At 37.1% G+C, this 24,818-nt stretch overlaps 1 protein-coding gene across 5 annotated transcripts in view; it reads right to left on the reverse strand.

Moving 5' to 3' along the window:
* SBF2 (SET binding factor 2) overlaps positions 1–24,818 on the reverse strand; it is a 474,987-nt gene that overhangs the window by 64,903 nt on the left and 385,266 nt on the right. For all 5 annotated transcript variants that reach the window (XM_042906593.1, XM_042906592.1, XM_042906591.1 and 2 more), the window contains 5 exons: positions 18,826–18,996; positions 10,620–10,882; positions 8,041–8,213; positions 7,141–7,214; positions 5,482–5,677 (listed from right to left, as the gene is read on the reverse strand). In XM_042906593.1, the coding sequence (XP_042762527.1) occupies positions 5,482–5,677; positions 7,141–7,214; positions 8,041–8,213; positions 10,620–10,882; positions 18,826–18,996 (877 nt within the window). The remainder of the gene's footprint in view (positions 1–5,481; positions 5,678–7,140; positions 7,215–8,040; positions 8,214–10,619; positions 10,883–18,825; positions 18,997–24,818) is intronic.

Genomic DNA, 24,818 nt, shown 5'->3' on the forward strand with positions numbered 1-24,818 from the left:
GATACATAAGGGTAGTAGCAGACCTGTCCATTGAAACTTGGCAGGCCAGAAAGGAGTGGCAGGAAATATTCAATGTGCTGAATAGGAAAAATATTCAGCCAAGAATCCTTTATCCAGCAACACTGTCATTCAGAATAGAAGGAGAGATAAAGGCTTTCCCAGACAAAAACTAAAGTTCATGACCACTAAACCAGTCCTGCAGGAGATCCTAAGGGGGACTCTGTGAGTAGAAAGCAGTAAAGACTACAAAGGACCAGAGACATCACCACAAGCATGAAATCTACAGATAACACAATGACACTAAATCTGTATCTTTCAATAATCACTCTGAATGTAAATGGACTAAATGCCCCAATCAAAAGACAAAGGGTATCAGAATGTATAAAAAAACAAAATCCATCTATATGCTGCCTAGAAGAGACTCATTTTAGACACCTTCAGACTGAAAGTGAAGGATGGAGAACCATCTATCATGCTACTGGATGTCAAAAGAGAGCTGAAGTAGCCATACTTATATCAGACAAACTAGACTTTAAAACAAAGACTGTAATCAGAGATGAAGAAGGGTATTATATCATAATTGGGGGCCTATCCATCAAGAAGAGCTAAAAATTATAAATGTTTATTCCCCCAACATGAAAGCACCCAAATATATAAATCAATTAATCACAAACATAAATAAATGTACAGATAAAAATACTGTGATTGTAGGGGACTTTAATACTCCATTCACAACAATGGACATATCATCTAGGCAAAAAGCAATAAGGAAACAATGGCTCTGAATGACACATTGGACCAGGTGAACTTAACAGAGATATTCAGAACTTTTCATCTAAAAGCAGCAGAATACACATTCTTCTCAAGTGCACATGGAACATTCTCCAAAATAGATCACATACTGGGTTACAAAACAGCCCTCAACAAATATAAAAGGATTGAAATCAAACCATGCATGTTTTCAGACCACAATGCAATGAAATTTTAAACCAACCACAAGAAAAAATTTACAAAGCCCCCAAATACATGGAGGTTAAAGAATATCCCACTAAATAATGAATAGGATATTAACCAGGAAAGTAAAGAATATATTAAAAAATATATGGAAGCAAATGAAAATGAAAACACAACAGTCCAAATCCTTTGGGATACAGCAAAGGCAGTCCTAACAGGAAAATACATTGCCATCCAGGCCTATCTCAAGAAGAAAGAAAGGCTAATATCATTCTCAATGGGGAAAAACTGAGAGCTTTCTACCTGAGATCAGGAACATGACAGGGATGTTCATTCTCACCACTGTTGTTTAACATAGTGTTGGAAGCCCTAGCCTCAGCAATCAGACAACAAAATGAAATAAAATACATCCAAACTGGCAAAGAAGAAGTCAACCTCTCACTCTTTGCAGATGACAGGATGCTCTACATGGAAAACCTAAAAGACTCCACCAAAACCCTGCTAGAGCTGATACATGAATTCAGCAAAGTCACAGGATATAAAATCAGTGTACAGAAATTGGTCGCATTTTTATACACCAATAATGAAGCAACAGAAAGAGATATCAAGGAATTGGTCCCATTTACAATTGCACCAAGAACCATAAAATACCTAGGAATAAGCCTAACCAAAGAGGTAAAAGATCTGTATGCTCAGAACTATAGAAATCTTAGGAAAGAAATTGAAAAGGACACAAGGAAACGGAAAAACATTACATCCTCATGGACTGGAAGAACAAATATTGTGAAAATGTCAATACTACTCAAAGCAATCTACACATTCAATGCAATCCCAATCAAAGTAACACCAACATTCTTCACAGAGCTAGAACAAACAACTCTAAAATTGGCATGGAACCAGAAAAGACCCTGAATAGCCAAAGCAATCCCGAAAAGGAAAACCAAAGCTGGAGGCTCACAATCCTGGACTTTAGCCTGTACTACAAAGCTGTAATCATCAAGACAGTATGGTATTGGTACAAAAACAGATACATAGACCAATGGAATAGAATAGAGAACCCAGAAGTGGACCCACAAATGTATGGCCAACTAATCCTCGACAAAGCAGGAAAGAGTATCCCATGGAAAAAAGACAGTCTCTTTAGCAAATGGTGCTGGGAGAACTGGACAGCAACATGCAGAAGAATGAAACTGGACCACTTTCTTACACTATACACAAAAATAAATTCAAAATTGATGAAAGACCTAAATGTAAGACAGGAAACCATCAAAATCCTAGAGGAGAAAACAGGGAACAACCTCTTTCACCTTGGCTGCAGCAACTTCTTACTTGAGGCAAGGGAAACAAAAGCAAAAATTAACTATTGGGACTTCATCAAGATAAAAAGCTTCTGCACAGCAAAGGAAAGAATCAACAAAACTAAAAGGCAGCCAACAGAATGGGAGAAGATATTTGCAAATGACATATCTGATAAAGGGTTAGTATCAAAAATCTATAAATAACTTACCAAACTCAACACCCAAAAACAAATAATCCAGTGAAGAAATGGGCAGAAGACATGAATAGACACTTTTCCAAAGAAGGCATCCAGATGGCAACAGACAGATGAAAAGATGCTCAACATCGGTCATCATCAGGAAATACAAATCAAAACCACATCGAGATACTACTTCACATGATTAGAATGGCTAAAATTAATAACCCAGGAAACAACAGATATTGGTGAAGATGTGGAGAAATGGGAACCTTCCTGCACTGTTGGTGGGAATGCAAACTGGCACAGCTGCTCTGGAAAACAGTGTGGAGGTCCCTCAGAAAATTAAAAATAGAATTACTCTGCAACCCAGCAATAGCAATACTAAGAATTTACCCAAAGGATACAGGAGTGCTGATTCTAAGGGGCACATCACTCCAATGTTTATAGCAGTGCTATCAACAATAGACAAAGTATGGAAAGAGCCCAGGGGCGCCTGGGTGGCTCAGTCGGTTAAGCGGCCGTGACTGAGACTTCGGCTCAGGTCATGATCTCGCGGTCCGTGAGTTCAAGCCCCGCGTTGGGCTCTGTGCTGACAGCTCAGAGCCTGGAGCCTGTTTCAGATTCTGTGTCTCCCTCTCTCTGACCCTCCCCCATTCATGCTCTGTCTCAAAAATAAATAAACGTTAAAAAAATTAAAAAAAAAAAAAAAAAAAAAAAAAGAGCCCAAATGTCCATTGACTGATGAATGGATAAATAAGATGTGGTATATACATACAATGGAATAATATTTAGCATAAATGAAAAAGAATGAAATCTTGCCATTTGTAACAACGTGGATGGAACTGGAGAGTATTACGAGTGAAGTAAGTCAGTCAGAGAAAGACAGATACCATGTTTTCACTCATATGTGGAATCTGAGAAACTTAACAGAAGACCATAGGGGAAAGGAAGGAAAGGTAAACTACAAACAGAGAGGGAGGCAAACCATAACAAGACTCTCAAATACAGAGAACTGAGGGTTAATGGGGGTTAGGGGGACAGGGAAAATGGGTGATGGGCATTGAGGAGGGCATTTGTTGTGATAGCATTGGGTGTGGTATGTTAGTGATGAATCATGGGAATCTACTCCTGAAGCGAAGACTACTCTGTATGTTAGCTAACTTGACAATAAATTATTAAAAAAAAAAAATTCTAGGTCAGTAGGATCACAAAGTGATGTATTTCCATTAAGGGATAATTTCATTTCTGATAACTTTGGAGCTTTTCCTAAAATGTAAGATTATTCATAATAAACTCTATAAGTGTGTAAAGAAAAAGAATTTAAGTTCTAGAATGTAGTTGTTTAATATGTAAGTTGTTTAATACATAGGTTGTTTACCTATGCTTATATAACATATTTAAAATTATCAGATTTCTGTGTGTCATTAAAGGAGATATTTTAAATTAGAAGTCTAAAAAGAGAAACAAAAGAGGCAAATAAGAAGGTTTCTCTGATAAAAATAATTTCCCTAAATTACAACATTAACCCAAAAATTGACAGGAAAAAACAAGAGAACAATACAAACTTTCACACTAAATATGTTTTCATATTTTCTTTCTTTAAAAGAAATAAATTAGAATAACTTAAGTGACCAAGTATCTCATATTTATATGTTCCAAATGTATGTTTGTGACCATTGAGCTCACAACTTGTAGTACAAAAAAATACATAAGTACTGGATATTTAGTGTCTTTTAAAATTACATTTGCTTTCAAATACAAATATAATTTATGTATAGTAATATGACAGGAGAGGGCTGAAAAAAGTTGCTCATTTTCGCTTTTTCAAAATGAATATAACTATACCTAAGGGTCCATTTTGTTTACTGGATTTTATGAGTTTTTTGCTTATTATATGATAAACACTCTTTTATGAACAAGATAATAAACCATCGTGATTCTATCTAAGCAAGGAATTACACAATTGTGAGATTTCAAAGAAACCACATTTTATACATCCAAATTCCACTAACAAAATGCACAGCACATATAGTACATATTCATTAAATGTTACTGAATGAATAATTTCAGATGAAGAAGGAACTGTAAGTGACCATTTATCCCTGGTTCTCAATCCTTACTATGCATCATAATCACTTCTGGGGTTTAAAAATGCACAGATGCCTGGGTCTCCCCATTCCTAAAATCCTATTTTGGGTATTAATTCAACTGTGTAAGGGTTGGGCACAATTTGATAGTTTTTTTTAAGAACTTCCCAGATAATTCAAATATGTGGTCAAGGTGGAGGGAGAACCACCGAACTATCACCAATCAAGCCCAGTTCCCTACTTTTATAAAAGGGGACTTTTATAACTTTATAACTTAAGACTTAAGATATCAAGATTGGTCAACAGCAATCTAAATCTGAGCTTCTTATTTGGAGACCAACAGTTTTGCCCCAAATCTTACATGCTTTCCCATCAACCACAGTAGTTTACATAGAGATTACAGTGATTTAAAAAAGATAATTCTGACTTGATAGGGCATGCTATTCCTTTCTAATAAGAAAGACTGCACACAGTAGTGGAAAAGAGAAGTAGAGGTTGAGGGAGTTTAGTGACAGAAGTTGTTTGCCAAGAGGGAAATGTAGTTTGTTCGTTTGTTATACATCCCTGTGATGCTTACCATATCCTTCCACAAAAGGGATCATGTGTCTGGAAGACACAGTTAACTGTAGGACTCAGAAAAGTGGCACAAATCAGCAGGAGACACTGTGAGCAGCTACATACTATGACTCTCCTTAAGTCACAATATGCTTCCCCATGAAATTATGATTGTTTCAGTCACTGAACCATTGATGTACTGTTTAGAAGATACCCTTGGTTCTTTAAATTAGACTCTATAATCCAAATTATCATTAGCTTTGACAAACAAAAGTATTCTAAAAATACTTGGTGACAAAAGGCTTACTTTGAACCTGAAATGATCTGCAAATTACTGCACACAAATGGAATCAAAACTCAAGTAGCACATGTATATCCATGTACTGATGGCATTAATATGAGTCATACCCAGCTGATCATGGGGAGTCCCTCTGAACAGAATTCTGTATGTGGTGAGGAATAAGGCTCCTTCTGCTGGCAGTAGCTGAGGGCCTCCAAGAAGGCCTCCAGTGGCTTCTTCTCTTCCGTCAGGGTCTAGCAGGACTCGAAGACCTTCACAGACGATTTCTTCTCCTGGCAGTAGAGCAGGTCTAAGAATCTTGGGCTAACAACAGAGAAGGTATTTTAAACACAAATCTTGGGGGGTTTCCAACACTTAGACCAAAGTTATCTTTTCAGTCACAGATCTAAAAAACCTGAGACAGACTGCTTAGGTAGCCAAAAAGAGAAAATAGATTTGGGAAGAGGCAGAATTGATGTTTTTGCATCCAAATGCGAAAAGATTTTTTGCTAATTAACACTAAAATAATTGGAAATCACTAAAATGTTTAAAATATCTATTCAATGGAAAGTTTTGCAAGCATTAAAAAAAATAACATAGATCTATACATACTGGCATGGAAAGATATCAAGGATACATTATTAAATTAAAGCAAGTTGCAAACCAGTATGTATATTTTAATTCCCTTTTCTGGAAAAAGAAAAAGTTGTGAGAAAATGAACCAAACTGTTAAAGGTGGTACTATCATGGTTAAGGGCGGAGGTGAGGTGGAGTTGGAAAAACCATGAAGGACTTTCACTTTGTAGAATGTGTATTTCTCTAATGCTTCAATTTTATACAAAGAACATTGTTACTTCCATAAATTTAAAAAACAAATACTTAGAAAAATAGATGCATCTTAAAAAGGAACTGCCCTTCTAGACCTTTACTGAAGATTAACACAATAAATGGCCAAATAATGAACATTTACACATCTTGGGAAATACACAATCACATGATACACTCCTCTGAAGATACCAGTGCTAGAAAAAAAATTCATCTCTCCTGAAGATCTAATATGCTTATTTTTTACTAAGCAATAAAAACTATATAAATCAGTACTATTCTTTTTGTTGGCTCTAGGAAACTCTGAGCTAAATGTAAAGCCAAAGTTATAATAATCACTGTGTCTCAGATTTCTGATAGAATTACCTTTCTTGTCCATCCGGCTTCTGACTTTTCCTTTGAATTTATTTTTAATAGTTCTGTTATATAGGTAAGAGGGTCCTGACTGGTTTACAGACTGGTGCCAGACTAGCTGCAAAATAATCATCTGGGAGGCTTATTAAAGTATATATTCCCAGGCCAAGTCTCAGGGAACTCCAGTTTAGGAGGCTGAGGTGGGATTCTGGGCTCTCAATTTTTAATTTTTAATAGACTTCCCAGATGCTTGTGACGTATGCTTGTAATGTATACAGATTCAGGAACCTGGTATTTTTATGGTAACTCCCTTAAGTCCTTTTTTCTGGAAGTAGGCAGGGCATAAAATCTTGGCTTGGGCTTAGAAGTTCAAATGTTCATAATTTATGCCCTGCCTATAAAAACTGACTCAACAAGAGGCTATTATTGCTTCTTTGCTGAATCTCCTATTCTACTTCAGTATCTGTTTTATGAGGATCTACATGATAAAACTGGAGTTAATCTTGTAAAAGGTTAGGGGAAAGTATTTTCTGGGGCACACCAGCCTATTGTTGCTGTTTTTAAGAAGAGATGTTATACCCTGAAAACATGTAGTCTAAAATAATTACCTTCTGTATCGGTGGGAGTCTTCTACTCTCTCGATGTACTGCTTCTAGGGTCTCAATGTGCATAGCTACAATTCCTAGAATAAGTCAGAGTATTCAAAATGAAAGAGCACAAAATAAGCAGAATACAAATCCTGAATATTTTACAATTAAAAACTAATCACAGTTTGGTGGTTCCTCAAAAATTTAAACACAGATTTACCATATGATGCAGCAATTCCACTCCTAGGTATATACCGAAAAGATAAAAAATAAGGACTCAAACAGATACTTGTATGTGAATATTCATAGTAGCCAGAAGGCAAAAAAACCCAAATGTCCGTCAACAGATGAATGGATAAACAAAATGTGGTATATCCACATGGTGGAGTATTACTCAGCCATAAAAAGGAATGACATTGTGATACCTGCTACAACATGCATGAACCTTGAAAATATTATGCTAAGTGAAAGAAGTCAGACAAAAAAGGACTAATATTATATGGTTTAACTTATATGCAATATTTAGAAAAGGCAAATTCACAGAGATATAGAGGTTACCAGGGGCTATGGGGATGGAGAATAGGGAGTTACTGACTAATGGGCACAGAGTGTGATATGATTTGGGTGGTTAAAAAGTTTTGGTAACAGTGATGATGACTGCACAACACTGTGAAAGTAATTAATATCACTGAATTTTATACTTAAAATAGTTTAAAGTGCCATATTTTATGCTACACATATTTTACCACAATTTAGAAATGTTAAAAAATTTAATTAGAACATAAATAAATATTATTGCTAAACTACATTGAAGACAAATATTGTAGGTATTATGCTAAAAAAAAGTAAACCCCTAAAAACAATTCTCACCCAATTATCTCCAATATTCTGGTTCTCTAATTTAATCTGCAAACTGATTACCTGGTATCATGCAATGAAGGCTCTTGATGTGATCCTGAGTAACTCCACTTTCTGTGCAAACCTTGTCAATAAATCGGGTAATGAATCGCACAACAGAATTGGCGATGTCATTATTCTCTGAATCTTCAAACCCACTTTCTGTATCATAGCTCTCAGCTACACTTCCTGCAATACTGAGAAAGTCAAGGAAAGAAATCATGGTCAGTACTCAAATGTAACAAATGACTAATCTATCACAGTCAATTTCCATAGCAATTTAAATTTGCTTTCATTATGATATTCTACTTGCCTGCATTCGAAAGCTACTGTCAGGCATTGTCTTTTGGACCCAGATTTGTTTTTATAACAAATACCTTCTGTCATTCTCCTAAAAGGGAACTCAGGAACCACAGAAACTAAAACAAAAATAGACTCTTTCATTTATTGAACCTTCTGATACTTGAACCTTCTAAAAGAAAACCCATAAAAACAACAACAAAAAAACAGAAAAACAAAACAAAACAAAACAAAATAAAAACCCTGTTCTCTCTTAATTACTACATGGAGCCAGACAAAGTAATATGGCTATCTTTGGCCTCTGATAACTAGGGGACATGTTCTCTGGTGGACAAAGTAAAGGAATTTTTCCCAGAATATAGCATATTTTTCCAAATGGAAGAACCAAACTGACCTATGAACCATTCTCTTGACAATATTTATCTCTTTGAGTGAACCACAACCCTTTTAGTCACTGTGAAGCCATCGATCTTCTGCAGGTGATAAAATCATGCAACAGAAGGGAATAAATTTGAAATGGAGTAGATGTAAAAGCTCCATCCCTGTCCTGGCTGCTTATTCAGTTCCCACTATTCAATAGTTACTCCTGCCTCCATGCCTTCTTTTAGACTGCTAACCATGGGAAAGACTCATTTGCCTGTTCTAACCTACTCAGTTCTTTTTCCTCCAAATTCAACCACATTAGCTGAATCAGCTTTAAAGAAAAGCTAAACAGGGAATATGGCCTCACATCATACCAAAACATTAAAGAACCTGAGTGCCTTAGCCACTCACTAGGCAGACTTTCAAGGAGCATGGTTATCTATAGTTTGAAGTGATGAAGGCCCAGGTTACATTGTTCACATAAAATAACTCTCTGCGGGAAGAAATAAGAGATCTGTGCAGCTGACTGCATGGTGCAAAAGACTGACTTCAAAACAACAAAAAGTAGACTAGCCTGGAAGACCAGAAGCTCTCAAGTATTCTTGACAAAAATTAAGTATCTGGGATAGGGGGATTGAGAAATTGGGGTCACAGATGTGGGCTTGTGGATGAGTTTCTAAGAGAGTATGAAGAGCCTGGAAGAGGGATTGAAAATGGAAAGAGAAGAGAAGCTGCCTGAAAGAGTCTGAGAAGGATTTATGAGAGAAGAACTACCAGGATGTTAGAGCATCACTGAAGACCTAAAAGGTTAGAGTTTCACTACTGTTCGGTATGCAGTTCATTTATTCATTCATTTAATCACATGTTCAACCAAATATTTAGTGAGTGTCTACTATATGCAAAGAGCTGGGGGTACAGCAATGAATGAATCATACAATAAGCAAATATATGAAAATAAATCAGGTTGTAGAAAGTGTCATGAAAGAAAAAAATGCAAGGTAGGAGAAAGAGTGATGGATATGCTACTAAGATAAGGAAGTCAGGAAGGCCTCTCTAAGTAGATGACATATGACCAGAGAATTAAATGAAGTGAGGGAGTGATTGTTGTGATTATTTCAGGGAGAGTATTTCAGACTGTAGGAACAAGTACAAAGATCCTTAGGCAGTATTATGCTTAGAGTGTCTGAGGATTAGCATTAGCAGGGAGACAGTTTTACTGGCAGAAGAGTGATAGGAAATAAAGTCAGAGAAGTTGTCAGGGGCCAAATCCGGTTAGGCCTTGTAGCCCATGGATTTATTCTCCGTGATACTGGAAGTCATTGTAGCAAGGCTGGGAGCAAGGCATGGTTGAGGACACGATTATAAACAAATGCAATGCATACACTGAAAAAAGGAGGGCCGAGAAACAAATAATCACTTTGGCAAGAAGTTGATTAGTAATTTTCCGGGCTGCTTTCTGTAAATTGCTATGGCAGAAAGTAACTGAAAGGCTTGATCTGTAGTGGGTGAGACATTTGAAATACCAGGTCACAAAAGAGAAGAGAATGTGGGAGATGGTTAAGAACAGTCAGATAAGGGGTGTCTGGGTGGCTTGGTTGAACGTCTGACTCTTGATTTCAGCTTAGGTCATAGAATCTAGCCCCACGTGGGGCTCTGCACTCCATGTGGAACCTGCTTAAGATTCTCTCTCTCTTTCTCTCTCTCTCTCATTCCTACCCCCTTTCCCCTGCTCTCTCTCTCAAATTAAAAAAAAAAAAGAAGAATTAGATGAAGTGAAGATCTTTTAATATAGAAGGGTTGAAAAAAAAAGAGTTGAGCAAGTCTGAAGGTAAGGAAAATGCTTAAATTTTTGAAATATGTACAGCACTATTTGCTCAAAATGGTTTATATTGTCTGCTAAGACAAGAATAGAAAGGTCTCGTGTGTGCACATTTTGGTACCTGTTTGTGACAATGCTGTTGCTTCCACTCTCCCAGTCGCCTGGTGCTGATGTTCTTAGGAGCTTATTCTTACTTGTATCCAATGGAACCAGCAGGTTCACCATGAGGTTTGCAAAATGAATGGCCTGACTGAAGACAGTGCTTTCCTCACGTTGCACCAGCTCCTGCTGAGTTGATTTGCTCAGAGAAGGCCAAAGGCGTAGCTGCTCGGCTGCCAGGTCCATTGCTGTCTTTTCCTGATACTGGTCATCTGGAAGCTTATCCTAAAAAAACAATGCAAATCTGTGACATCACACAAGCTCAGAAAGCATTGAACATGTTTCAATAATCCATCTATTAAATAAATATCTATGTCTCCAAAAAAATAAAACATATAAACAAAATGTAACAACAAAACAAATTCTAGCCTTTTTCTTCCAGTTCCAGCCAATCTTGAGTGGAACCATGTGATGAATTCAGGGAAGCAGCAGCAAAGCATGGATGGATACATTTTGCACTGCTAACATTTCATTGCATTTATTTATCTTTATGGCTCCACCTCTTCCAAGCTGCTAATTATAACAAATTGCTAATGCAAAATACCTATAAATGAATGAATGCACTCCAGCAGCACTTACTAATACAGTAAAACCTTGGATTGCCCGTAACTTGTTCTGCAAGTGTTCCACAAGGCAAGCAAACATTTCTAATAAATTTTAACTTGATAAAAGCAATGTCTTGCAATATGAGTAGTACATGATGCTGAATGTCACATGATCACAACTGAGCCAATGGTTCTTCTGTCTCTCTCTTGCTACGGGATTGTGGGTGATCGTCTCCCAAGCTCAGATGCTTGGTCTCAGGTCCCAAGCTCAGATGCTTGGAAGAAATCAGTGATTTTTCAGAATGTTGGAAGTGCCTACAACTAGCACTAGCGTACTTTTTGTCACTTCAAAGCACCTATGGACAGTCCTTTGCTTTTCCATACAAGCTTAGGAATGCTTTGCTTCATTCTAGGTCATTGGATAGATTCCTTGTTAAAGTTGCATGAAAAGAAAAAATTCCATGGAGCCAATAGATAGCAGTGATTCTGTTAGTGATAGTGAAAGTCATCCCGCACAATAACCCTTCCCTTCTTATCTCCCTCACACCAGCCACAAAGGTTTTCAAAGGTAAGTGCAGGTTAATTTATTTTTCTTTATATTTTGTATTTTATTATTTTATATTATATTACAGTATTATAATAACTTTTATATGAATATTTTTGGGTTGTAGAACAAATCATCTGTTTTTCCATTATTTCTTTGGGGGAAATTTGCTTTGATATACAAGTGCTTTGGAGTATAAGCATGCTTCCAGAATGAATTATGCTCTCAAACCAAGGTTTTACTGTACTCTGATGTGTTTCTTCTCTTCTGTTGTTTGGGAGGAGACAGAATGGCCAAAATCACAAAAAATAGAGCTAATTTCCTTGTAAATGTGGGAGTCAAATATTATTAGGACACAGGTATACAGGTGGTAATGAGACATTTTATTTTTTATTAAGTTTTTAATTTTAATTTCAGTTTGATTAACATACAGTGTTATAGTAGTTTCAGGTGTACAATGTGGTGATTCAACAAGTACATAATACAACAAGCACTCAGTACTCATCATGATAAGTATGCTCTTTAACCCCATCACCTATTTCACCCATTCCCCCACACACCTCCCCTCTGGTAACCACCAGGTTGTTCTTCATAAAGAGTCTGTTTCTCAGTTTCTCTCTTCTTTTCCCCATGATCATTTGTTTCTTAAATTCCACATATTAGTGAAATCTTATGGTATTTGTCTTTAACTGGCTGACTTATTTTTTTTTAGCATTACACTCTTTTTTAATGTTTATTTATTTTTGAGAGAGAGAGCAAGAAAGAGCGAGAGGGAGCACAAGCAGGTGAGGGGCAGAGAGACAGAGGGAAACACAGAATCTGAAGCAGGCCCCAGGCTTTGAGCTGTCAGCACAGAGCCCGATGTGGGGCTCGAACCCACAAACCACGAGATCGTGACCTGAGCCAAAGTTGGACACTTGACTGAGTCACCCCTAGCATTACATTCTTTAGCTTTATCCATGTAGTTGCAAATGGTAAGATTTTATTCCTCTATGACTGAATAATATTTCACTGTATACATAAACCACATCTCCTTTACCTATTCTTCAATCAATGGACACTTGGGCTGCTTTCATAATTTGGCTATTGTTGATAATCCGCTATAAACATCAGGGTGCATGTATCCCTTTGAATTAGCGTTTTTGTATTCTTTGGGTAAGTACCCAGTATTGTGACAGTGTGATTGCTGGATCGTAGGGTAGTTCTATTTTTAATTTTTTGAGGAACTTCCATACTGTTTTGCACCAGTGTGCATTCTAACCAACAGCGCACGAGTGTTTCCCCACATCCTTGCCAACACTTGCTGTTTCTTATGTTTTTGATTTTAGCCATTTTGGCAGGTATGAGGTAATATCTCATTGCAGTTTTGATTTATATTTCCCTGATGGTAAGTGATGATGAACATCTTTTCATGTGTCTTTTGGCATTTGTATGTCTTCTTTGGAGAAATGTCTGTTCATATCTTCTGCCCATTTACTAATAATTTGCTTTTGGGGTATTGAGGTTTAGAAGTTCATTATATGTTTTGGATAGTAACCTTTTATAGACCTGTCTTTTGAAAATGTCTTCTCTCATTCTGTAGATTGCTTCTTAGTTTTGTTGACTGTTTTCTTCACTGTGCAAAAGCTTTTTATTTTGATGTAGTCTTGATAGTTTATTTTTGCTTTTGTTTCCCTTGCCTCCGGGAACCTTTCTAGAAAAAAATTGCTATGGCTGATGTCTGAGAAATTACTGCCTGTGCTTTCTTCTAGGATTTTTATAGTTTCAGGTCTCACATTTAGGGTTTTACTCAATTTTGAGTTTACTTTTGTGTATGGTGAAAGATAGCGGGTCCAGTTTCACTCTTTTGCGTTGCTGTCCAGTTTTCTCAGCACCATTTGTTGAAGAGACTATTTTTTCCTATTGGATATTCTTTTTTCTTCTGTTGAAGATTAATTGACCATATAACTGTTGGTTTCTTTGTGGGTTTTTGATCTGTTCTATTGACCTATGTATCTATTTTTGTGCCAGGGCCATACTGTTTTGATTACTATGGCTTTGTAATATGACTTGAAGTCTGGAACTGTGATGCCTCCAGCTTTGCTTTTCTTTTTCAAGATTGCTTTGGCTATTTGGGGTGTTTTGTGGTTCCATTTAAATTATAGGATTGTTTATTCTGGTTCTGTGAAAAATGCATAGCATTTAGTCTATTTACAATCAAAGTAATTATTGATAAATATGTGTTTACTGTCATTTTATTACTTACTTGTTTGGTTGTTTCTGAAGATTCTGATCCTTTCTTGTCTTTCTCTCTTTTGTGGTTTGCTGGTTTTCTTTACTGATATATTTGGATTTGTTTCTCTGTATTCTTTGAATATTTATTAGCGGTTTTGATTTGTGGTTACCATTAGCTTTGCATATAACCTCTTCTGCATACAACAGTCTATATTAAGTTGATGGTCATTTAAGGTTGAACTCATTCTTTACTCCTGGCCTCCCCATGTTTTAGGTATATGGTGTCATATTTTACATCCTTTTATTTTGTGATTTCCTTGAGTGGTTTTTTATAGAAATATTCATTTTAACTGCTTTTGTGATTCCTACTTTCCTACTATCACTTTTGGTCCTTCTTTTCCTCTCATGGAGAGGAATTTAGTATTTCTTGCAGGGCTGGTTTAGTAGTGATGAACTCCTTTAATTACTGTTTGTCTATCAATCTCTTTATTTCTCCTCCTACTTTGAATGTTAGCTTTGCTGGATAGAGTATTTGTGGATGCAAATTTTTCCCACTCAGCACTTTGAATATGTTATGCCACTCCTTTCTGGCTTGGGAAGTTTCTGCTAAAAAAACCTGGTGATGGCTTTATGAAGTTTCCTTTGTATGTAACTGTCCTCTTTTGTCTTGTGTCTTTTAATATTTTTGCTTTATATCTATATTTTCCATTTTAATTACAAGATGTCTTGGTGTGGATATGCTTCTGTTAATTTTTTTTCAGGGTTCTCTATTCCTCCTGGATCTGGATGTTTCCTTCCCCAGATTAGGAAGTTTTCAGGTATCATTTCTTCAGGTAAACTCTGTGACCCTTTTCTCTCTCTTCTTCTTTTGGGACTCCTATAATATGGATTTTATTATGTTTGATGGAGTCACTGAGTTCCTTATTCTATTCTAATTTTCATGATTCTTTTTCTCTCTTTTGTTGTTCTTGATTACTTTCCATTACTCTGTCTTCTAGGTCATTAATTCATTCCTTTGTTTCCTCCATCTTGCTGTTCATTCCATCAAGCATATTTCTCATTTCCTTTACTGAGACTTTTATCTTTGCTATATTATTCCCTATCTCTGTGTTAATCATCTCACTGATGTCCTCCACTCTTTTCTCAAATCTAGTGAGTATCCTTATGATCAGTGCTTTAAATTCTCCACTAGGTATGTTACTTAAATCTGTGTCACTTAGATCTCCAGCTGTGGCCTTGTCCTGGTTTTTCATTTGGGACAAATTCCTCTGTCTTTTCATTTTGTCTAAGTCTCTGTGCCTGTTTCTGGGTGTTAGAAAAGTTAGTTGTCTCCTGTTTTTTTAGGATAATGGCTTTATGAAGTTCTGTAGTATCCTGCAATGTAGTGTCCCCTATTTTCCCAGCCCCGGTGCTTCCAGATACCTCCAGTGTGTGCTGTGTGTGGTCTGCTGTTGTGTCCTGGCTGCAGTGCATTGTAACTAGGTATGCTCTGGTCTGCTTGTGAAATGACGCCTCTTGCTGCTGCCACCGCAACCGAGTCCTCACAAAACTTACAGATGGGGATGGTAATGGCAGGGGTTTGAGCTGGTCCTCTAGGGGAGGAGACCTACCAGGTTGGGGCTAAGAAGGCGGTTCCACTGAGTACAGGGGGTGGGGCTTGGAGTAAGAAAATTAGGTAGCTGCACTGGTTCCCACAGGTGGCTCTGTGTTTATGCTGAGGGCCAGGGAAGGGAAATGGCACCTGCCAGCTCCTTTGTTCCTGGAGGGGTCTCTGTGAATGCTGCCTCTGTGACATACTCAAAGATGAACAACTAACCTCCCCACTGTGTGTCCCAGGTTTTCTTCAGATTACTGTTTCTATGCAGTATGTCCTTGGGCTGTTTGGCCTGCTTTTTCTCCAAGAGCAGCCCCAGTGTCCTCTGGGCTCTCACTGAGCCAAGTCCACTGGCCTTAAAACTTCATGTTTTAAAGCTCTTCTGGTTGCAAGAATTCAAGAAATTTGGTCCCTCTCACTTTCTAAGCCAGTTCTATGGGGATTTGTTTTCCCCATGCACGCCTGGTACGCAAGTTTGTCTCTTACTCTTCTGTGCAACTGTAGCTCCCTCTACCTCACTGGCCATGATCTGTTTCTCTTCCAAGCCACATCTTGCACTTCCTACCTTCTTCAATGTGCCTTCTTCTCTATCTTTAGTTGTGGAGTTTGTTTTGCCATTTTCAGATTGATTTCTGAGGTTTTTAGATGATTTGATAGTTATCTAGTTGTATTTGTGGGACAATGTGAGTCTATGGTTCTCTCCCACCATCTTCTTAAAATCCTCTTTCTTTTTTCTTTTTGGTATGTCTGACAATGGGATTTTAAAGAGGAGTTTCCTAGTAGGCTGAAAAGTTAAGTAGAGCTAGTATATCTAGTCTCACTTGTTTTAAAAAATTTTTTTTTAACATTTATTTATTTTTGAAAGACAGAGAGTGAGCAGGGGAGGGGGAGAGAGGGAGAGGGAGAGGGAGAGGGAGAGGGAGAGAGGGAGAGAGAGAGAGAGAGAGAGAGAGAGAGAGAGAGAATCCAAAGCAGGCTCCAGGCTCCAAGCTATCAGCACAGAGCCTGATGTGGGGCTCAAACCCACAAACCGTGAAACCGTGACTGGAGCCGAAGTCGGATGCTTTAACGACTGAGCCACTCAGGTGTCCCTAGTCTCACTTGTATATAATCTGTGTATCATAGAGAGACTTCTTTAGAAAAGAGGACAGAGAAGTAGTGACATGTGTTTGCTCCACAAATACTTTTGAGATATACCAATGTTACACTACATCTGCTTTTAAAAACTATCAAAAGCACCATGCCAGCCCAAATATTTCTGGACCATGACCTCAAACTAATTTGCATCTGCTATAGTTACCCCTTACCCAAGTACATTTGGTGTTTTGAAAGAAAAATCTGAGTTTTACATTAAATTAAGTAAACAATTCACACTAGCAGTGTAGAATAATAGTTTGGAATATGAGATGTCAGCTATTTTTTATTAATGATTCTGTTCTTATCATACTCAAGAATAGACAAATAATGTTTAAAATTACATGAGATATAGAAATACTTGAATACTACTACGTAATTCCTGTTAGGTATCTAAATTCATTTATCTCACATAATACAAGGTCAGTTTAAAACATGGGGTGATGTAAGAAACAACAAGTGTTGGCGAGGACGCAGGGAAAAAGCAACCCTTGTGCACTATTGGTGGGAATGGAAACTAGTGCAGCCACTGTGGAAAACAGAATGAAGGTTCTTCAAAAAATTTAAAATAGAGATAATTTCCTTGTAAATGTGGGAGTCAAATATTATTAGGACACAGGTATACAGGTGGTAATGATCCAGTAATTCCACTACTGGGTATTCACCTAAAGAATAGGAAAACACTAATTTGAAAAGATACACGCATTGATATGTTGGCATTATTTATAATGCCAAATTAGGAAGCAACCCAAGTGTCCACAGACAGATGAATAAAGATATGGGGTGTGTGTGTGTGTGTGTGTGTGTGTGTGTATACACAAACATACATACATATATATATGTATGTATATGTGTATATATATATATATATTATTCAACCATAAAAAAGAATGAAATCTTGCCATTTGCAACAACATGGATGTATCTAGAGGGTATAAATGCTAAGTGAAATGAGTCAGTCAGAGAAAGACAAACACCATATGATTTCACTTATATGTGTAATTTAAGAAACAAAACAAATGAACAAAGAAAAAAAGAGACAAAAAAAATAGGCTTTAACTATAGAGAACAATGTGGTGGTTCCAGAGGAAAGGTGAGTGGGGGAATGGGTGAAATAGGTGAAGGAAATTAAGAGTACACTTAATGTGATGAACACTGAGTAATGAATATATAGAATTACTGAATCACTATATTATACACCTGAAAATAATATAACAATGTATGTTAATTACACTGAAATTTAAAAAAATGAAGTAAAATGGAGGGTGATGGGAAGGATCATCAGTAATGTATTAGCCCAGCATGTAGAATTAAAAATTACTCTTAATAAAAAAAAAATTAAAAAATTACTCTTAAAGTGAATCAACATTGACAATCAGCCTTTAATCCTGGTTTAAGTTCAATTAATAAGGTTGGTAATTTCTAACATTTATTATTTACTATGTGTCAGGCACTTTTGAGTGCCCTTTACTTGTATTATACATCAAAGTCTTACAAAAATTCTATCTACTCATTTTACCAATGTGGAAATAAGGCACAGAGAAGTAAAGTGATTGCCTAAGACCAGACACTTAGTGAATGACACTTTAAAATTTCAGAAAATTTAAACTCCTTTTTCAAATTAAAAACAATTTTCTTGTTTTAAAATATTCTGATATTTTTCTGAAGTATAATTGATGCTGATAAAATATGTAGAAACATATAGAATATTCCTAAAAGGAGAACTAGACTTATTGCTGACATACTTTTGAGAAGAACTATTGAATTTTACATTTATTTTAGAGTCATTTAACTTTAATTTGACATTTCTTCAAAAAGTTAATTGCACAAAGACATCTGCCCAGGTATTTTCATTTTCTTTTTTCTGTTCAACTTCCTATAATTGTTTCAAAAGGATTCTTATTTATTAAAATATAATAAAACAATTCTAATGCTAAAGAACTATATTAAGAAGTTATTATGGAAAAATGTAATATCAGAAATCAACACAGTAAAGACGGTCACGACAGGATTCCCTAAAATGAAACTTAAATGCACTGGTAGAAAGTGCTTGGGTTTCTTTTTGCCCTGGGAATATCTGAATAAGCTTTCCTTGAAGCCAGATCCCAGTCCCACACCAGCACCTTTCTTCTCTTACCTTTTGCTTCAGATATGGGGCATGATTGTCTTCCCTGGCTGAGAGATACAGAGAGCGAACCTGTTCCTGCACTGCACTGTAGAAGGTTGTCTCCCAAAATTGCTGATTCGTCCAAATGGGGTGGTCCTGCACACAGGTGTAAGCAAACTGGCTGACTCCAGGGGCCAGTTTCTGTGAGAACACACAATACATATCATCACAGGGCTGACCAAGTCATGAAGGTTCAGAAAATTACAGGGGTCATGGTTGATCATAGATGTTATCAAAGGGTTTACCTAAACAATACCTTATGGCAGTACAAGCTTAGCAATCAGCAACCTATTCATTTTTCTCCTTTCTTTTTTTAAACATATTAATTTTATAGCTGGCAACTTTGGGCTTCCTATGAAATCCTTTAGGGTCTCAGTCACTTCACAGACATTTTAGCATCAGCTAGAAATCGAAGTTATTATATGAATTAGAGAATGTATGAAAAGTACCTGGCACTTTGGAGTTGGTAGCTCTTATTACAATTAGGATATGTAAATGAAATCCATCGTAACCTAAACATAAAGCTTCAGATAATTTAAATTTTTTTCTACTTGGTTTTAGAGTACATTTTGCTGGGGGGGAGGCACTAATTAAAATGTGAGTGAACCTGCAGTGTGGCCTTACACACAGAATGAGGGCGTGTCATGCATTTGGGACTCAAGAAGAATTACACCCTCCCTACTGGTCACTCTAGCCCATTACCTCCCCACCAAGACTGCTGCCTGCCTCACATACTCCCTAGCAGAATGTCCTGCACTTCAATGGCATTTTCTGGTAACCAAGACTGGTCAAGGGAAGGTAATCTCAAACCAAACCTTCCTTTCCAGGACTTCCTGCTGGGCTTCAAAGTAAGAGTAAACCTTACTCTGTGATTTACAATAGAAGGAAGGAAAACTAACTCTGCAGGCACTTGAGGCACTTCATAAATATTTACATATCTCACTTAATACTAAATATAAGATGCACCTTATTATTGCCAATTTAAGGAAGAGGAAACAGAAGTTCAGGGAGGTTTAAGTGATTGCCTAAAGCCAAATAACAAATTACATAAGTAGTAAAAACGATTTTCAAGCCCAAAGTTTGTTTGGTTCCAAAGCCCCTGCTCTTTTTTGTATACCAAACTGTCTTGCAAAAAACATCATAAAAGAAGTTAAGTACTAATTAGCACTGCTGTTTTTTTCCTGCACTTCAGGGTTTTGTTTCCCAAAGTAATATTCTGCCTTGAAGGATCTGGTATGATTTTAATTAACATTGTATTTTTACTTTCACATGTGATTCATATTGTCAGTTCCAGTTAATGATTTAAATAATCTTTCCATAGCTACTGGCTTTCATCTCTAAAGGTTAAAGATATTTCAAAAATTTTTTAATCGATAATTTCTCAGCAAACAGCAGGTAATGTTCTCAATAGACAATTTTTGTTCATTTTATTTTTTGGAATTGAGTTCATCTGTTTTCAATGATTAGGACTAAGGTTTCTGATAAGGTTTTTAAAGCAATTTAATAAGATTACTTCTCTTCTTTTGGAATGTTGGACACTGAAGATTACTATTAAGGTTATATATATAAGAGTTATGTAGCAAAAGTTGGTTCATTTCTTAGGGATGTATAACAGATGAATAAGATACCTGGTAAAAATGATATTCTAATACATGCTAATTTCCTTCTTGGTCTAGAGCAGACTAAACCTAGAACTGGAATAGGCACCATGCATACCACGAAATGTAGCACCTATTTAGTTGGAAGCGGGATGGCTGTGATTTTGCCTATGAGAGTCTATGTATTTCTGTATCACATGTGTAAGTCCCTTTCAAGCTAGGACTATGTACTGCTGCTGAGATGATTGACTATAACTCCCAATCAGGTGACTATAAGTTGAGATTGGCTGTAAAACAAAAATCAAGAGTTCTCCAAAGGGAAGCTGCAAGAGGATCACTGTTGATCTTCATAATGCCTATATACTCCTTTAAAACATAGTTACCATCTACCATTGGGAAATCTTGGGCAAAATGTGTGTGGTTCTGGGAGTACGTAAGCAGAAGTCACAGACAATGTGAATCCCACGTTCCTCCTATACTCTGCTTGTAGATACTTGGGATGTAGGTTGCACTTTTTTTTTTTTTTTTTTTTTTTTTTTTTGCTCTGCAGCACTCTAAGGACTAATAATGATCTCAGTAGCAGTGCACAGACCTATTTTGAAAGGGATTTTAGGGGTGCCTGGGTGGCTCAGTCAGTTAAGGGTCTGACTTCAGCTCAGGTCATGATCTCATGGTTTGTGAGTTCAAGCCCCTTGTCAGGCTCTGTGCTGACAGCTCAGAACCTGGAGCCTGCTTCGGATTCTGTGTCTCCCTCTCTCTCTGCCCCTCCCCCGCTCACGCTCTGCCTCTCTCTCAAAAATAAATAAACACTAAAAAAAAAAGAAAGATTTTAAAGGCATGAAATTCAAACAAGATAAAAGCATAATTCTCAGTTCCCTTTCCTGTAAGTATAGTCAGAAGCAGCACCATTTCTTACAAATGCAAGATAATAAACAGCAGCTCTTAAAATTTTTAAATTTTAGAGTTCCAAAATTAATATAGATGAGCTCAGAAAAACAGAGCTCTTAGCAAATCCTTATCAGTTTCTCACATAAAGTACTTTTAGGATCATCAACACACCAAAAAAGCTATTATTAACTTTAGATCTCTTATTACAACTTGACAGAGTTCCTTAGGGATCTGAGAGCATAATGAAGCCCTGCCTTTCCTTTTCAGCATTTTTCTTACTGATGCTGCATATTCACTTTCCTTGGCACATATGAATTACTATCTTCCTATTTATTCATAAACTAAAAATGAATATGCAAAAACTCTCCTAAATCTTCCAAAAAAAAAGTGGCCTGTATATATTCCAAGATAGAGTGACAGTGGCTCCAAGTATCAGCACCCACAACTGTTTCCAGGTGAGACACTGTAGTGGGGGGGGAAGTGATTATAGGATACTTTTTGGTGGCAAGGCAGTCACACATGGCTATGGCATCTGATATATGCATAATAAATCATTAATTCCCCAATACTTCAACTATTATTATTTTTCCAAATAGGAAACCTTCCTCCTTCCTTGTGGTTTCCTGCAATGTCTTTCCAACCACAGGCAAGGGCCACTGTGTCCCTCACTGTTAGGATGGGAGAGCCCACACACTGATGGGCAGGTGTGTTCTTAGGACCAGCAGAGGGCAGTAGCACCTTATTCTGCTCACATTCTATCAGGGCTTTAGATAGGAACTGCAAAAATGGAGCTTTGTAGTCTAGCTGGTCTTGGGTGGTAAGGTGAATGCTGCATGTCTTCACTGTGTATTTGCGAGACCCTACGAAAAAAAAATGGATTTCCCCGAGGTCATACAGCAAGCTGAGTAGAAGGGATGAGAAATAAGGTTTTCTGCTGTTCAGTATCATTTCTGTAAGATATAAAAATTGAGATATTCCACAAAACTATATTATAATTATCTGGAGAAGGATACAATGAGATTGTTTAGAGTCTCCAATTCACTATTTCTGTAACAGTAGTATTTGTAAACAAAGAAAATAAGCACCTATCTATGAAACTATCTCCCGCTAATAACTTCTTTGAAGAGAAAACTTTCCTATGATAGTTTCTCAAATTGGCCCATATACCAACTTCATGACCTTTTGTTTTGTACAAACATGAGACCCAATCCACACTGAGAGTGCAATGGTGGTGGTGGTGGTCATGGTAGGGAATGCTGTTGTCAAATGACAGCTCTCTTTCCCTTCAATTTTGGCAACAATATTTATTTTATATTTCCTAATATTTTTTTATGGTTCTGTCCTAAAAAAACAAGTGATATTTTGCCATGCAATTTTATGAGATGTTTAAGAATATGTTGACTTCCTTCCTTATCTAGAAAAAAACAATAGCCCTGAAGGTACTAGATTAAATAAACAATGCCATTCGTTTTCCACAAAGCATTCAAAGGAAATTCAGCATGGGATAGGGTATGGAGAATAAAATCACCAGGCTTACCAACCAGCAGGCCAGATTCAAATCTAAATAAATGGACACAAATCATTTCAGAGACGAGTTGGTCAAGGGGAAGGTTAAGATGTCAGTATGAGGGGTCGGTCTAAGGTCTGTCTGGCTAGACATGCTTGTTCTCCAGGCCCAAGGACCCAGTTAGGGGGCGTAGAGGGAAACCAGATTTCAGGAAAAAAGCTAGCTGGTAGGATTGATTCCACAAATATGTAATGGTCTTAAAGAATAATGCAGAATACAAATATTTATTGTTTAAGTTGCTGGGTATTTCGAATCTACCTCTGATGCTGGAATACAAGTATACTTCATTGCACAGTTTGGGGATGGTGCCAACCAGTACTTTTATGATTTTACACTGGCCTGACAAGGATTATATTGTAGGTTTCATTTTACCCCTTATTGATGCTTCTCAAAGTATACAATTTATATTTCATTGACTTATGCAATATTTAATTAAACTACATAATTGAGAAGAAACACAACAAACTCTTTGTAAACATATAACTCAGAAGGGGCAGAAACAGAGTGGCTTATAGTATATAGGATACTGTGTGCATTAGTCATTGCAATTTACAGAATGGTAAATCCAAATAGTTAAAAAAAGGGTGATTGTGAGAATCTACTATAATTTTTTCTGTTCTGCTATCTTATACTCTAAGATTGACTAGTGCAAGTAACCTCAATTCCATAATGGTCTAAACCTCTCCCAGATTACTTAGAAGATTCAGGCACACAATTTCTGCACAAGAAGTACATTCATTCACCAGTACATTCATCTGATGTGCCAATTTCAGTAGTTGGAACAACAGGGTTGAAGTCCTTAACCGTTTATCTTTCTTTTTTTTTTTAGTTTATTTATTTATTTATTTATTTATTTACTTACTTACTTACTTACTTTTTAATGTTTATTTTTGAGAGAGAGAGTGAGTATGAGTGGGGAAGGGGAAAAAAAGAGAGGGAGACAGAATCTGAAGCAGGCTCCAGGCTCCGAGCTGACATGTGGGGCTTGAACTCATGAGCTGTGAGATCATGACCTGAGCCGAAGTCAGACGTTTAACCGACTGAGTCACCCAGGCGTCCCTATTCATTTATTTTGAAAGACAGGGAGTATGCGTGTGAGCATGCACACACAAGCTGGGGAAGGGCAGAGAGAGAGAATCCCAAGCAGGCTCCAGGCTCCGAGCTGATATGTGGGGCTCGAACTCACGAGCCATGAGATCATGACCTGAGCTGAAGTTGGACGCTTAACTGATTGAGCCCAGGTGTCCCTATTTATCTATTTCGAAAGAGAGAGAGTGTGCGTGTGAGCATGTACACACAAACGGGGGAGGAGCAGAGAGAGAATACCAAGCAGGCTCTGTGGTATCAGTGCAGAGCCCAGTGTAGAGCTCAACCCACGAATCGCGAGATCATGACCTGAGTCAAAATCAAGGGGCTACCCAGGTGCCCCTAACCACTTATCCTTCCAAAGATTCTCTGTATTAGGTTGCTTAGTAAATACTAAGAGAAAATATTAAGAGATCAGATGTCAAATCAATTTTGACTTTGACATTTGTAGGAACAAAATACAAGCTTGTTGTCAAGTCCTTTGCCTGGGTTTGGTATTCTTAAAAATACAAGATAGGATCCAAATCTCCTACCCCCCCCCCTTTTTTTTTTACAGGTTTTAAAACTTTATTTCTATTTTTATTTTAAAGTTTATTTATTTTTGAGAGAGTAAGAGCGAGCACAAGTGGGGGAGGGGCAGAGAGAGAGAGAGAGAGAGAGAGAAACACTGAATCTGTAGTAGGCTCCAGGCTCTAAGCTGTCTGTCAGCACAGAGCCCAAAGTGGGGCTCAAACTCACAAGCCGTGAGATCATGACCTGAGCCAAAGTCAGATGCTTAACCAACTGAGCCACCCAGGCACACACAGGTTTTTATAAATATATAT

This window comes from Panthera leo, chromosome D1 (assembly GCF_018350215.1).
Source record: "Panthera leo isolate Ple1 chromosome D1, P.leo_Ple1_pat1.1, whole genome shotgun sequence".
In the NCBI taxonomy this organism is placed as follows: Eukaryota; Metazoa; Chordata; class Mammalia; order Carnivora; family Felidae; genus Panthera; species Panthera leo.